The sequence below is a fragment of the Megalobrama amblycephala genome, linkage group LG9, assembly GCF_018812025.1.
Source record: "Megalobrama amblycephala isolate DHTTF-2021 linkage group LG9, ASM1881202v1, whole genome shotgun sequence".
Classification (NCBI taxonomy): domain Eukaryota; kingdom Metazoa; phylum Chordata; class Actinopteri; order Cypriniformes; family Xenocyprididae; genus Megalobrama; species Megalobrama amblycephala.
Window position 1 is genome coordinate 12,405,643 of NC_063052.1, and position 17,312 is coordinate 12,422,954.

Below are 17,312 nucleotides of genomic sequence, written 5' to 3' on the forward strand. Positions count from 1 at the left end.
GTGATTGGACTGCGGGATGAAAATAACAGCGTTTCGACGACATGGCGACAAACACACTCTACAAACGCAACTCTTGTGTATTCCTGTGGGCTAGTGACGTCATTAAAGAAGGAAGTAGAGGGATGTAGTCCAAACTGGCCGTTCGATGTAGGTGACTTCTGTTAAATAAAATATCTCGCATGGCATTGAACTTTGAGCTTTAAAATTTTACAGATTTTATTTATACTCTAACAACAACATTACACTAACTAAAGTTTGAAACATGGGATCACGAAGAACGGGACCTTTAAGCAATTCAATTTATATTATATACGTGTGACTAGTCGGCAAATGGCTTAAATTGACTAGAAAAATCTTTGGTTGGGGGCAGCCCTACCATATTCCCAACGTCAAAACCTGTGCATCCAGTCAAACTCTAATTTAGTGCACATTCATTTGCCACCTGGTAATATGGGTAATAGTACCAATATAATATTTGAATCAGCCTTTGTTGTTATTATATGTCTTAATTAGACTATAGTCAGTAGATGCCTTGGGTATCAACATATGGCACAAACAAAAACTAGTCTAAAAGGGCAGGAAGCACAGTCCACTCAATATGCTGCACACAGCCTCGTTTTCATGCCAAATTAGCTGTGCCGTCTATTCTGACTAAAGTCTACGGTCTGTAAAGGATAAAAAAAAAATGAATAAGCATGAATGAAACAAATTAAAGCTGTGAAGTGCAGCACACTGCTGGACAGGAGAGTCGATTCAAAACCTGCTTGTTGACAGTATCATTCCTGCAATAATCTCATTACCGTTAAATCAAGTCAATGTTCTTCAGCGCAGCATCTTCAGAGAATACTGAATGACAGTGTACACCGTTTTTGTGAGATAATTCAAGATGAGACTCTGTTACATGATTTGTTATCATAACTTACCATCTCTGTAAATCTCTCTGAATGACTCGGCTCCTGTTCACTTTTCAAGTGGTTAGACACTTAGAAATAAGTATCTCTGAAATAAGTTTTTTGTGCCTGGGTAAAATACTCAGATTGTAAGTGTGCTGAGGAAAAATGGACTGTATAAATCTAAAATAAAGATTACTGAACTTAAATTATGTACAATTTAGTTTTATCCAAACGAGTCAAGACCAGCAAAATGGGTCAGGATGGTCAAGTAGTCATTCAACAACCAACTAGTTTACCTAGAGTTGTTTTTCCTAATCTTTGTGTTAGTTTTAATATGCACGCATCTATAAATTCACTCCTTTTAAAAGGGATAATTGAACCAAAAATAAATTCTGTCATCATTTACACACCCTCAATTTTTTCGAGAATATTTTGAAGAAACATTTTCAACACTTTTTAACCATAAAGTCAAAGTAAATGGGGTCTAAGGGTGTGTTCACACTTGTAGTTCAGTTCTTTTGGTCCGGACCAAAAAAGAAAATGATACATAGTTTGCTTAGCGTTCACACTGTCATTTTTAATACCACACCTAAAGATTAAAAAAAAAAAAAAAAAAACGGCTAATATGGCTTTTATAGGTGCCCTAGAATTAAAAATTGAATTTACCTCGGCATAGTTGAATAACAAGAGTTCAGTACATGGAAATGACATACAGTGAGTCTCAAACACCATTGGTTCCTCCTTCTTATGTAAATTTGATTTGTTTAAAAGACCTCCGAAGAACAGGCGAATCTCAACATAACACCGACTGTTACGTAACAGTCGGGATCATTAATATGTATGACCCCAATATTTGCATATGCCAGCCCATGTTCAAGGCATTACACAAGGGCAGCCAGTATTAACGTCTGGATCTGTGCACAGCTGAATCATCAGACTAGGTAAGCAAGCAAGAACAACAGCGAAAAATGGCAGATGGAGCAATAATAACTGACATGATATCATAATATTTTTAGTGATATTTGTAAACTGTCTTTCTAAATGTTTCGTTAGCATGTTGCTAATGTACTGTTAAATGTCGTTAAAGTTACCATTGTTTACTGTATTCACGGAGACAAGAGAGCCGTCGTATTTTCATTATTAAACACTTGCAGTCTGTATAATACATAAACACAACTTCATTCTTTATAAATCTCTCCAACAGTGTGTAATATTAGCATTAGCCGTTAGCCACAGAACACCATTGTTAGGTTTTTCTCCTAATTCGTGCCTCATCCCAGACCTCTTATTTGGCAATTGAATGAGCAATCACTCAGCGCTGAGGGAGAATATAGTCTCATTTTATTGATAAGAAAAGAGAGAATATATAGAAAGAGTACAAGGGGTGTAGTATAGTTTCAGCCAATGAGAAAGAGAATACATCATATAGATCATGTTATAGGAATGTGATACATATAGAAAAACAAGTCTAAATATGGTCATCTATTGGTCAGGTACCCATGAGGTCCCTTAGCATCCCAACTCATTCAGAATCAAATGTAAACATCCAAATAAATACAATACTCACATAATCCGATGTATGCATGCAGCATGCATGACGAACACTTTGTAAAGATCCATTTTGAGGGTTATATTAGCTGTGTGAACTTTGTTTATGCAATGATAGAGTCGAGAGCTCGGGAGGGGGCGGAGAGCGCGAGCAATTAAAGGGGCCGCAGCCTGAATCGGCGCATTTCTAATTATGCCCCTAAATAGGCAGTTAAAAAAATGAATTAAAAAAAATCTATGGTGTATTTTGAGCTGAAACTTCACAGACACATTCAGGGGACACCTTAGACTTATATTACATCTTGTAAAAAAACGTTCGATGGCACCTTTATGACATATTTTACGACAGAACTTACTAAACATCCAAAACAAAGCTGTGCAGTGTGCACTGGGCTAAACGAGCCCGTCGTATTTGCGTACATATAATGGTATTTTAACCAGCTGAGAACTTATGAAGAGCTTATAGAATGTGTAAAAGAATCAAAATAGCAGCAGGAATTCCTCTGTTACACACACAAACAAAGATCTAGAGGCGGACAAGGAGAGGCGGTTCTGACGCCTGTACCGAACTATAATGGGAAACGTAGCTCCTGTGACGAGAAAAAACAAAAAACAAAACAGGTATTCTTGAGCACTCTGTCCTTTTTAGGGTCGCATCTTGTGACTTAATGTCCTGTTTTTGGTTCAGTAATGTCTTTGGTCCATGTGTTTTATATTTCAGTCGAACCGCACTTATTCAAATAAACCGCACTAACAGAGCAATCACACCAGAGTTTGTTTTAATCGAACCAAACCTGCCAAGTGTAAACACAGCCTAAAACTGCTTTGGAACATGGACCCCCTTGACTTTCATTGCATGGACAAAAACACAGACATTCCTTCAGAATATCTTCTTTATGTTCCACAGAAGAAAGTCATAGACGTTTTGAATGATGAAGGTGAGTAAATGATGACAGAATTTTCTTTTCTTGGGTGAATTAACCCTTTAAAGCATTACAGCTAACAAACACCACCTTGCAAACAAACCACCAAATTTAAAGACAATTTCAGCCAGATTTCAAATGAGCAATGAGACTGTGTTGTGCACAATAAAAGATATATCATGCTTCATTAGCACCATGGCTCAATTTCTCAAGTGAACGTGCTAATTGCTAGGTCACAGCTCCTACTACTTTGAAAAACAATTGTGCAGCCAACAGTAAAGCTAATGCAGACCTGCACAAACACATCTGACTACTAACTTTAACCAATGCTTATATATCCATAACAATTCCTTGAACCAGCAGGGCCATAGCCATACACCAAACCAAGTTCATTATAGAGCTGCACGATTAATCATTAAAAGATTGCGATCTCGATTCAAACACCCACTCAATCTTATTCCTATGACAATGATTCGCCTGTGTATTTTTTTCCTTTGACTAAATCTCACTGGAACATTCAAATCTGTGTTGGCACCTCCACTGACCCAGAGAGAGTTGTCATGCATAGGTATGAAACCACTTCACAAACATTTTCAGTATTATCAAAGAGGTACTGGGATAAAAGGTTATAGTTCAGATATAAACACTGATGTCTACAGTAGTGATCAATAGAGAAAATCACCTTTTTAAAGTAACTGGTCACTTCAAATAACAATTGTATCAATTACATTGTTATGCCACTAGGTGGCAAAAACTTCAATTAGTTGTCATTGAATCATTCATTAAAGAGATTCGTTCAAAAACGCTGATTCATCCAGTAATTAAGCAAATTAAGTCTCTGAGTGAGTCATTGAATCATTCATTCAAACAATTTTTTTTTTAAATTATTCATTCAAATTAAGTAAACATTTTTAAACAGACAGCAGCAATTAACATTTTTCAGAACCGTAGTAAATTACATGTTATTTTGTTTAGTTGTCTGTTCGTGGGAGAATCGTGAAACAAAAACATTGTGATTCTCAATTTATCAAGAATCATGCTGCTTTAGTTCATTAGCATTGAGAAATGACTAATCAATGCATTGCTCCCACTGATCCTCCGCTCCTGTTCATACAGGTTGTTTTACTAAGCCGAAACGCCAAGACTCCAGCACAACAAACTCACTGAGCGCAGGGATATCCATGAGGATTTTCTCCTGCGAATGTGCTGAATCTCACTAACGGAGTGTTTGTAATAGGATAATCCATCTTATCCTCTGACGTTAAGGGAAAATAAATAAATTAAATGCACATAACTGCATGGTTATGCAGAAATTACTGGGCGTTCACACTTGGAGCTCTGCAGGTTCACTTCTGCTCTGCTCTTTATTTTTTTCAAGACTGTTGTTTTGTGCTTGCCGTATCATGGGACATGTGTATGACATTTACTCATCCCTATGTTTCTGAGTCATTTTAGTGCTGGTCTGTTAGTCGTACGACTACAAGAGCCAAACAGAAGTTCAGAGAATGAGTGAGAAGGAGACTTCTGTCTAAATCAAATAATGGCCACTGTCAGGCCTGTGACAATGACACATCAACTAAAAATACTGTGGGGAGTTACAGTAATATTCAGTAAAAGTTATTTTGGGTCGAAGACATGACGTGGTGGTCCTGTGAATGTGATCAAGGGTTGTTATTGTTAAAACTAAAACTATTAAAACGGTTTTCATAAATGAAATAAAGCTGAAATAAAACTAAATATGTATATTAGATAAAAAACTAGTGCTGTCAAACGATTAATCGTGATTATTTGCATCCAAAATAAAAGTTTGTGTTTACATAATATGTGCGTTTACGGTGTATATTTATTATGTATATATAAATACACACATGTATATATTTAAGAAATATTTACATTTATACATTCTATATATATATATATATATATATATATATATATATATATATACATACAGAACATCTTTCTGAGAAAATGTGTAATGACCATTAAACAATATAAAGGACATTTCAGAATGAAATCACATAGTTATAGCAATATACCAGCAATCAAATCAACAACACACCTGACAAGAAGGCCACTTTTTCTTTTAGGATGGGCAAAACTTCCATCGCCTTCATTTCTTCATTCCTGCGAAATCCTGAAAAACAAAACAACAGATCACAGTTTAGAGTCCCTGCAAGAATATCATCATCAGAAATGTGGCCTAGCAGTTATAATACTGTGCCTGCTCTGATACGTTGAGCTATAGCGCTCAAATGGGAAATTAAGAGTTCAAGTCTGATCCATTGTAATATGTATATTATGTTCACTTTATCAGATTCTTTTGCATTTTTTTAACTGAATGTAAAGACAATCCATACACACAATCATTGCTCTCCCATTCTTGGCATGAGCAGATATTGCCGCGAGCGCTGGACCTCATTCAAGTGCTTTGCATGAGATCAGCAGCAACCTGGATGAAGCATCACTTCTGTTCGTTTGTTTTTATGATTCACAGGTTTGAGTTGACTAGGTTTAGCTAGGCTGTGCCAAAGTTGAGTTAGTCATGCATAGCCAGCAGACTGACTTTGTGAATCTAGGCACTCTGAAAGACCAATCACGAAAATGTAATATGCGAAAAAGTAAAATCAGATATATATAAACGATAAATATATACATATATTTTCCTAATTTCTTGCCTGGGTTATATCTAGCAGGAAAAAAATCATGTAAATAAATTAAGAGATAATATCTACCTTAAAATAAGTACTAAAATTGAAGTAGGCCAACAAAAATTACTAAAACAGAAAAAAATTAACGCTAAATATTAAAAAAAGATAAAATGATAAAAAAATTTATTATAATTTCAATGAAAACCAAAAACATTCAAACAGAACTTATTCAAAAATATATAAAAATACTATAACTTAAACTGTAAATAAAAAAATATATTAAAATAACTGATGTGATCCAACATTTTTTTGCTTATATATGCGGCCGATCGGAGTTCAAATCCGGTTCAGGTCATTTCCCAAAATAATGTCTAGCTGAAATAAAATAAGAACTAAAATTAAAAAAAAAAAAAGAAAAAAGAAAAAAAAAAGAAAAGAAATAAAATTAAATTAAATTAAAAAACTAATTAAAAAAAAGTATTAAAAAATGTAAAAATACTATAACAGTATATTATAAGCACTAAAATAAGTACTAAAATTATAAAATTAAAATAACTAAAATTACTAAAACTGAAATAAAAATAAATTAAGGCTAAATAGAAATATTTAAAAAGCATGGTAAATAACTTGAGAAATAATGTCTAGCTGAAATAAAATAAGAACTAAAATTTAAAAAAAGAAAAAAAAAAGAAATTAAATTAAATTAAAAAATATTTAAAAAAACATTCAAAAAAATGTAAAAATACTATAACAGTATATTATAAGCACTAAAATAAGTACTAAAATTACTCAAACTGAAATAAAAATAAATTAAGGCTAAATAGAAATATTTAAAAAAAAACATGGTAAATAACTTGAGAAATAATGTCTAGCTGAAATAAAATAAGAACTAAAATTAAAAAAAAAGAAAAAAATATATTTTAAAAAAAAGTATTCAAAAAAAATGTAAAAATACTATAACAGTATATTATAAGCACTAAAATAAGTACTAAAATTACTAAAACTGAAATAAAAATAAATTAAGGCTAAATAGAAATATTTAAAAAGCATGGTAAATAACTTAAGAAATAATGTCTAGCTGAAATAAAATAAAAACTAAAATTGAAGTACTAAAAATGGACAAACTAAAATTAAAAACTGAAAACAAAAAAGCTCATTCAAAAAATGTATAAATACTGTAACAGCATACAATAGCAGTATAAGTACTAAATTTACTAAAACGGAAATAAAAATAAATTAAAGCTAAGTAGAAATATTTGAAAAAAACATGGTAAATAAATTAAATACTGTCTAGCTGAAATAAAATAAGTACTAAAAGTAGTAAAACTTAAATAAATAAAATGAAAATAAAAACTTTTTCATGTCAATACAAAACATGGTATTAGTTCATGATCTTCTAGAATGCATTTCAGAGCAGGACGAATGCAAGAAGACTCTGGTACGGCACTAAACTTGCTAGTAAAGCATCATGGACATGCAGTCTTTAATTCCACTCCTACTATCCCTCCATCCCAGGGCTGCTAATTGAGCATGAAATGTGGTTGAAGGAGCCGATCCCTCCCACACACACACACACACACACACACACACACACACACACACACACACACACACACACACACACACACACACACACACACACACACACACACACACACACACACACACACACAGCTGAGAGATAGATAGATGATGTCATGTATCCATTTTCCTGTGATGCTCCCCTGTGGTGTCTCAGCGCCGCTCTCTGTACAAAAGAACACCTTTCTCTCTGTCACTCCGCCTCATTTCCTCTCTCTCTCTTTTTTTCTATACATCCCACTGGAAGGTTTGTTTTTCCACTACTGCTACTGTGACCATGTGATCTAATGAAAACATGGAACCTTCTGCAGACTATTTCCAGCAATTGAAAGGAATGGTTAAAAAATGTACAGTATGTCATTAATTATTCACCCTTAGGTCTGTGGAAACCTGCATGGCTGTCTTTGATCTGTGGATGGAGTTATTTATAGCAGAACGTCCAAGCTGCTCACATACAAGCAACGTCGTCCATGAAAAAGGTCCTGACACAAAGCTGTCATATGGGTTCAGAAGTATTACAATATAAAGCATGAATTGCAATGCAGTGCAATTAAGGAGTGTTTTGTCCTTTTGAAACTTGACAGTCCTGGTCACCATCCACTTCACATTACAGTTCAAATTTATATTATTCCTGATATAACAAATGTAATTTGTTATAATTGGATATACAATTTAAAAATGGTATCTTGAGTAATAGCTACAACAAAATAATTATAATAATTAATATGTATTACTTGTATAATAACAATAGTAATAATAGAATAATTTTAATCTATATATTTTTTTTTAAATATATACAATATTAGACTTATTTATATTATTCATGATCATATAAATTAGTTTTATATTAAAATGTTATGTAATTCATTATAATTAGATATATTTAAATTGTATTGAGTAATGAATACAAAAAATAATTGTAATATAATTAATATGCATAACTTGTATAATAATAAAAATATAATAATTAATGTTAATATATAATTATTAAAAATAATATAGAATATTAGACTTAATATTTATATTCTTCATGAATATAAAAAAGTATATATTGAATGTTATGTAATTTGCTACAATTAGACAATTTAACAAATATTATTGCATTTATTACTCAAGATACTAATAAAAAATTATAACAATTAATATTATGACTTTTATAATACTAAAATTAATTTTAATATATTTTTATTTAAAAAAATAATATAGATTAGACTATTATTCATAATACAAATTTATACAGTATTATATATATATATATATATATATATATATATATATATATATATATTTTTTTTTTTTTTTTAAATGCTATGTAATTTGTTATTAGATATATAATTTATAAATATATTATAAATATTTATAATTAATATGTACTAATATTTATATAACAATAATAAAATATTTTATTTTAATATATTTTCTATTTGTAAAAATATAATAAACAGTATTAGACAATTTAATTATTTATTTAAAATGCTGCAAGACTGAAATTGGAAAAATTGCAATATATTTAAGAAAAGAGACAAAAGGTGATCATGAACTGCGTTTTCCAGGACTGAACAGCACTGTGAGTAATGATTAGATGTGGAGGCTGGGAGAATTATAGACAGCTCTGCTGGTCAGAAGGGCTCAGATTCAGTAACTGCACAGCTTTCTCTAAACCCTGCTGAGTGTCTGAGGAGACGAGGGTTTAGGTTCTCCGCCGCATCCCTGTATCTATTTGTGCGAGTTAGAGAGCCCACACTCTTCCCTCAGGGTCTGAGAGAGACAGGCCGCGGTATGGTGGGGCAAATGAGGTTCTCACTTCTGCAGCTGCATGATGTAATTCCGTGTGTGTGTGTGTGCGTGTGTGTGTGTGTGTGTGTGTGTGCGTGTGTTTCACTGCAGTAGAACAGGAGAGGGTGAAGCACATTTAATAATGGTTCACAATATGAATCCAATGACTCTGAAGTGACAGTCATCCGAAAATAGAAGTCCATAGAAATAACAAACATTATAAATACACACAATTACCTAGTTTGACAGATGAAAACACATCGAACTTGTATCATGTGTTCATACTATAATCCAAATTCTAAAACCCTGGCCTATACCAAAGTCCCTTTAAGACAAGTCATTTCACTCGGCGGCCATCTTTGAAACGCCTCTCGGGCATCCTGGGCATCATGCAGCTCCTATCTCTTTGAATGGGGAAACATCAGATTCTCCAAAACTGTTCGTCAACCTTACGATTAAATTTCATATTTGAAATCACCAATGAAATCTAACAACAACCGACTCATAAATATAGTTTCTAAACGCTCGAATCATGACAAAAAACCTGTATTTTTTTCAAGCTGGATCAAGCTAATGCGCATGCGCAGACCTAAATGCGCGTCTCTTCGGGGGCGCGCTCTGACTGTTTCTATAGAAACCGGTGATTCTAACGGCCGCTGAAGTGACGCGATGACTTTACCAGTCGGCAATTGGCTCTTTGCTTTAGAAGGCGGGACGTATTCCGCCATATTGCGCGTTACACTTTCTCCCATTCAAAACAATACGAGTGACACGTCTTGTGTTATTCTATAGTCTTTGCCTATACCTATACTTTGTATTTTTAGAATAAAAATGTTATTTTAAAAAATAATATAGATTAGACTATTATTCATAATACAAATTTATACAGTATATTATATTATATTATATATATGTGTGTGTGTGTGTGTGTGTGTGTGTGTGTGTGTGTGTGTGTGTGTGTGTGTGTGTGTGTGTGTGTGTGTGTGTGTGTGTGTGTGTGTGTGTGTGTGAGATGTGATCTGCGAAAACCCATCACATGGTGAAATCACAGGTTTCAATATCATATGAAAGCTGGATCCAACCCTTTTTCAAATCTGTTTTTACTTCTTTCAAAGCTAGTCTGTAGCTAAAGTTATAGTTATCTGAAGTCAGCTGATCGCTCTAATTTTCAGGAACGAAAATCAGAATTTTGAGAAAAACAGGTTTAAATAACTGTCACCCCCTTTTTTGCATAGTCATGAAAATGCACTATCCAAACTTAAAAATGGTTGTAATTTAAGAATGCTTTGAAATATAGACCTAATTTGGTCCTGTTTTAAAGAAGACACTTGTCAGATTATTTTAGAAGTGAAATAAATTAGGAAAGTGAAATAAAAAAAAAGTTATAGAAGTTTAAATTTATGAAAATGTAAAAAAAAATGTGTTTATATTTTATAATAATATATTACAAAACATGTTTTACTCTTAAACTGCAAGAAAATGAAAGCCAAAAATGTCAACATTCCAAATTTTAGGTTGATATATTTCAAAAATGAGCTTTCAGTAAAATTTAGTTTGGGCGCAGTACCAAACTTTTTCACTAGATGACATCCAAGCTCCATAACTGACCATGTAAGGGCACCTCCACTTATTTGAGTGATCTGAACCATATATTTCCATATTTTCATACATTTTACGAAGTAGACATCCTATTCATCCTAGACATCCTATCAGTAGTATGGTAGGGCCCTATAATTTCTGCGATCACGGAATCGCGGAATTCATTCATAAAAACGGAATTTACTATATAACGCAGAATGTCACGGAATTTGTCAAATTTGATGAATGAATTAAAAGCAGGTCAGTACACGTAAATTAAATCGCGATATAGACTAGTGACTGAATATTAAACCGCAAAAAGACTATTTAAACATGAATCCTGCATGCCTGTGTGACTCTGAAATGAATGATGCGGAAGCGCAGTTTCATTTACCTCACACCGCCTCACACACAATAATCTCAGTGTTTCTTCCATGTTTTAATTTTAACAGTAAAGCTCTGTTGTGCAGCACATTGTTTGACAAAAAAAGTTTAATTTCATGATTAAAAGATAAATTAAATGGTATGTGTTCATTTGATTGCCAGAAAAATTTAAATACACAACAGAACTTCTGAAGAAAAAAATTTATAAAAATATATTTTTTAATTAATTAATTAGTTGTTTTTAAGAATTAAATTAATTGGACATGCTTTTTGATTATTAAAATGGAATTAAACCATTAAAATGGAATCCAGAAAACAGAATTTGGTAAAAAAAATAAAATTTGAGGGGAAAGAATAAAACGTAGGCCCCTAAAAAAAAAAAATTATTTTTTTGTTAAACTTTTGTTAAATTGTTGGTAAATTGGAAAAGATTCATTATTTCAATAAATTAGACATGCTTTTTGATTACTAAAATTTAATTTAACCATTAAAATGGAGTCAAAAAATAAAACGGAAATAGGTGAACTCTCTTTGTAGTGTTAAGAGAGGGAAAGCTATGGCCGATTTTTTTTTTTCACCTCCGCCGGATGTGTTCTCAAACACTAACATTAGAGAAAGACAGTCAGCTTGCCACTATAAATCGTTATTTTTCTGCACTTAACAGGTGAATTTTGCCAAGATATTTTCAGAGATGATATACAAGATGTTATAGAATAATAATTTAATGAATATTGAATACAAAAAAAAAAAAAAAAAAGACATTCAACCTATTTTTTGACTTTACTGAAAACGTTCCATCATGACATCCGATGGGTTTTCCCAGATCGCATCACATATATATAATAATTATATATAATTATTTATTTAAAATGCTGCAAGACTGAAATTGGAAAAATTGCAATATATTTAAGTAAAAGAGAGACAAGGTGATCATGAACTGTGTTTTCCAGGACTGAACAGCACTGTGAGTAATGATTAGATGTGGAGGCTGGGAGAATTACAGACAGCTTTAATATGAATAATAATATTAAATTATTAGATATTATTAATAATAACAATAATAATACATTATCAAGCATACCCCAAATTCTAAAATCCTATACATTTGGTCTTTTTTGAATAAAAATTGTATTATTTTTTAATAATAATATTAACATTAATGCAAACTTACTTTTTTATTTTAAATGATTCACTATTTTAGGACTCTCCTGAATGTCTGTCAGATTTAAATAGCTTCTAGCTAACACACACCCAAGGTTACAACCTGCAATCTAATCATTCTGGGTTTAAATTGAGGTTTCTGCAAGGCTAATCATTTCCTTTATCACGTATAGATTTTACATTCATCTACTCGTTTCCTCACCATGACAGAAGACAAAGGAATGACCTCCATCTCACATCCGAAACGGCTCGTAAGGAGATGACCGTTCCCAACATATTCTCTCACCAAAATCAATCCCATTTCACAGCCATGCCGCTGTCCTTCAAGCTTTGCATGCAGGGAAACTAGATATTTCATCCATCATTTCGGCATCCAAACCACAGAAATACAACAAACCACTTCAACAAATAGAGACATTACGCTTGGAGAAAATCAGACGGCTATTCTTTTCCCAGAGCTGGAAGAGCTCTGAATGTGGTTGGGAATTCACAGTCTATGGAAAACAAACTAAGGAATCTGGGAAAAAATGAACACGAGTTGGTTTTTAGAAGGGAAACTTCAAAAGGACACTGCTGTACCGAGGGACTGTTCTTCAGTGACGGGAAGGTGAAACGTGGGCGAGTTTTAAGGTCACTTAAACCAAACAATTAAAAAGAAGGAAGAATGCGCCATGGAATCAATCTGTATCAGCGTATCTGTAGGTTCCTCCAAGCCTAACCTTTCTCTTCCTCACAGACGATTATTTTTCATGGCTTATCAGGTATCGGAAAGAGAACAGACAACAAAACACAGCCTTCGCAGTTTCCAGGTAATAGGCTGCTGATCTGGCCGATACTGAAGAAGTAATGGCTGGAGATAACAACAATAACTGCAGACTTCAGACACTCTGAAACTGGCATCGCTTCACATATACCGGCAACTGTTTCCTCTACATCCAAACAGCAGAGCTCCAGACTTCTGCTAGATGGCAGCAGAGAGGCCACACTGATCAACACTACAGTGATGAGATGATGGAGAGAGAAGAAGTGGACAAGAGAGGCAATGTAATGGATGTAGAGGAGAGTTATTGAATGAGAAGAGAAGCAAGCAAGAAAGATGATCATATATGACTTATAATGTAGTATTTATACATCAAGGTATTATTTGTTGTACTGCTTTTTCAGTTTTTATATATAAAGTTTGGGGTCAGTAAGATTTTTTTTTTTTTCTTCAATTATTAATACTTTTATTCAGCAAGGATGTATTAAATTGATCAAAAGTGACAAAGACATTAAAATATTTCTATTTCAAATAAATGCTGTTCTTTTGAACTTTCTATTCCTGAAAAAATGTAACAGTTTCCATATTAACCCTCTACAGCACAGCGTTACCCTCAGGCAACGGAAAGTTTTCTTAAGCCCCATGTTTAGTACTTTTCTCTTTAAATGATTACAACAAATTAGAAAAGTCGAGAAAGTACCAAAGATCAGTCCAGTAAGGTGAGGGACTCACTATCAAGCACCATTTGAAGGTGGGACGTCCTGTTCTGACACATGGTCACAGGAGCACAGGGTGTGAGAAGGCGGCAAGATTATTTGCTTTAGTAATCTTATTTAAAATTACATGAACTGTACATAAAAAATATGTATGTGTGTGTGTGTATGAAGGTGTAGAGAAGCCTTTTGTCAGGTTTTATGAAGATTTTTTTATTTTGCATGTTCAGAAATTCAGTTTTTCTTTCGGGTGCCTCAGGGCAACGTTGTGCGATAAGGGGTACTTTTTGAGGATGTTTTAGACAATACCTCACATTGGCCATAATGTGTTATAAGAGGTTCCGGGGTGTGCAGGAACACCCAAAGGGATGTGCAAAAATTGTATCATACACCACTATGTCTCAGCAGAGAAGAACTGCTTTTTGAAGTTTCGTACGCAGTGAAATCTTATTACATGAAGTATATTATTTGACATGACACATTACATGATACAAACCTATTCATGTATCAAATTCATTATATCAGTGTCTTTCAAGTGTTTTTAACCTTTTTACTTAATGATTTCTTGACATTTTTTAAAAAAAGAAGTGATTTTGCATTGCTCTCTGAGCATTGTCTTATGATAATTTTCTTTAGGATTCTATACCATTGATGCACAACGGTGCCCTGAGGCAACGAAAAAAAATTTTGGGGTGGGGGGCAAAGAAATGTTTTTCAATCAATCAATATAATGTTCCCAAATGAACCAAAAAATTATGTGGAATTATGTGCCATCAACATGTGCAGTAGAGAGGGTTAAGCAAATATTAAGCAGCACAACTGTTTTCATCAGATCATCATATTAGAATGATTTCTGATGGATCATGTGACACTGAAGACTGGAGAAATGATGCTGAAAATTCAGCTTTGATCACAGGAATAAATTACATTTTAAAATGTATTCAAATAGAAAACAGTTATTTTAAAACTTTGCAATGGAATTGTATATAAGAATAAATTATTACTATATTGCAATAATTATATTCTAATGAGAATTATCTGTATTTTTTCAAGGTAATTCAAAGTATAAAATATCTGGTCGGATTGTGATGATTCGAATTTGCAGCAAATGTGCCTGACTTAATGAAAAAGTCAAAATTAAGTTACTATTATCCTAATAATAGCTTTATATTGTCATTATGTAAAAATATAATTTCTTATTTTATTTCTGGTGTAAAATGTAGACATGTTTTTGTAAAATTCATCCAAATGTCTGCTAAATATATGTTCTGTCAAGGATTTATAGCTATTCTTCATCAACAACACACACAAATGTGCAATTGTACATTCATAACTACAACTTAAAGTGCCCCTATTATGCTTTTTTGAATATTTCCTTTCATGTGGTGTGAGATACAGCGGTTTGTGAATGTAAAAGGTCTGCAAAGTTTCAAATATCAAAGTGCATGAATAAACGTATTGTCTCCTAAATAAAGAATCGATTCCAAACTGCTGAAACGAGTCATCAGCAATTCCAGTCTCACTTCCTGTTACATGCCTGCATAACAATGTAACAAATTTGCATAATGCCAGTCTATGGTCTTCATTGGCTGCCAGAACGTCGTCTACTTTGTCAAACACTGTAGTTGTAGCTTAGACTGTTTGGTTTCTTGTTGTCGACATGTCAAGACGACGCTGTTTTCTGTGCTGCAAATCCACTTTGATGCACTTCCCAAGGATGAGGACTCTTCCTCAAGTGCGGAGGAAGAGCTGAAATTCAGATATGGTAATGGGTGTTTGGTTTCCAACATGCACTGTAAGTTGTAGACCAATCACAACAGACTGGGCCGTCTGATCAATCTGAGCAGAGGAAGCTCTCGAAAAGGCGGGGTTTAGAGAGACCGGATATTTTATTGAACCATTTTCAGACAATGTGAGAAAAGAGCTGATGCTGAAATTTATATTATGAGAAAATTAAAGTTTTTTGATATTGGATGCATGCACTTTAACCCTCTGGAGTCTGAGGCTGATTTGGGGCTTGAAGAAGCTTTGACATGCCCTGACATTTGTGCTTTTTTCAGTTGTTCATAAACATATAAATGACAAAAGTGTCATTACACTGTATTCAGCACAAACTAGGCTACAATAATATGTGAGGAACATGTATGTACATGATTGTATTTTTGAAGGAATAATGTTTATGCATGGTTATTGAAAAAACAAAAAACTTAAGTCACTGAAATAAAGCCAAAAAAAGTATATTAAATCTGTGTTCACAAGACTTTTGGGTATTGGAGGTTGTAGACTAGAGTTTTTGCTTCAGAATTATGTAAAAATTATGCTGCCTACTCCTTCATATAAAACAATATATTGATTTAGTTTTTGTAAGACACTTTTTGTCAAGAAAACAGTATGCGTGGAGGCGTGAATCTGCATGAATAATGGGCCATTTACACCTGAGAAGACAAAAGAATCACATAATAATGACCTGAAATGACTTGCATATTAATGAGGCCTTTCAGTCAGGTAGGCTGTGAAAAAAAACCTCTGTAATAATGTCTCAGCTCATCATAAACAGCAATACTGTGAAATATTATTACAATTTAAAATAATGGTATTCTATTATATTCTTTAAAATAAAATGTATTTCTGTGATGCAAAGTGTCTGAACAATTATGTTACCTCTATGGCATTTCATATAGGCTTTTAGCTTAAAAGCATGCACATTTGGAGAAATATTGATGGATTCTTATATATTTATGTCAGTTTTCTATACTGAGAAGTAATATTTATTGTCATCACTATGAGTGCTGGATACTGTTTTTTCAATTCATACTTGCAGCCGGAGGGCGCTCTCTGTACACCTTTAGTCCACAAATTATTCTAAAGAAGAAAAGGAACTAGGAACTAACGGCATGTCTTCTAGAGATCGCTAACCATTGCTTTAACATCCAAATAAACACTTTTCAAGACAATAAATACACGATTGAGACGATGAATGCATGTATTGCCTCTGAATTTGCGTCTAAATAGCGCTGGCCCCGGGGGCGTAGCTGCATTAGCGGATAATGAGCTGAATCACAGACTTCTGACATGTCTCTCTTTTCATACAGATTACATAAACACAGAATGTTTGTTTTCGATTTGACTTGCACGATTTAAAACCTGACATTTCAACGTTTCTTTAGACGTAAGTGTCATTTTTTTTGTCATTAGTATTCATAAGTTACAGTTAATTTTCTGAGAACTATCAGATTGGACTTCGTTCAGAGGGAGAGGAGAGATCACGCATCATGTTAGTTTTCTTTATTTTACAAAAAGCACAACATTGTGTTTTTACTCTGAGTGTACACAAATAAAAAAAG

The 17,312-nt window shown here is 33.3% G+C and overlaps 1 protein-coding gene across 1 annotated transcript in view; it reads right to left on the reverse strand.

The window, feature by feature from the left end:
• The window catches only part of trioa (trio Rho guanine nucleotide exchange factor a), a 129,298-nt gene that overhangs the window by 68,357 nt on the left and 43,629 nt on the right, over positions 1 to 17,312 (reverse strand). The window contains 1 exon segment of the mRNA XM_048201608.1: positions 5,427 to 5,501. Within this exon segment, the coding sequence (XP_048057565.1) occupies positions 5,427 to 5,501 (75 nt within the window).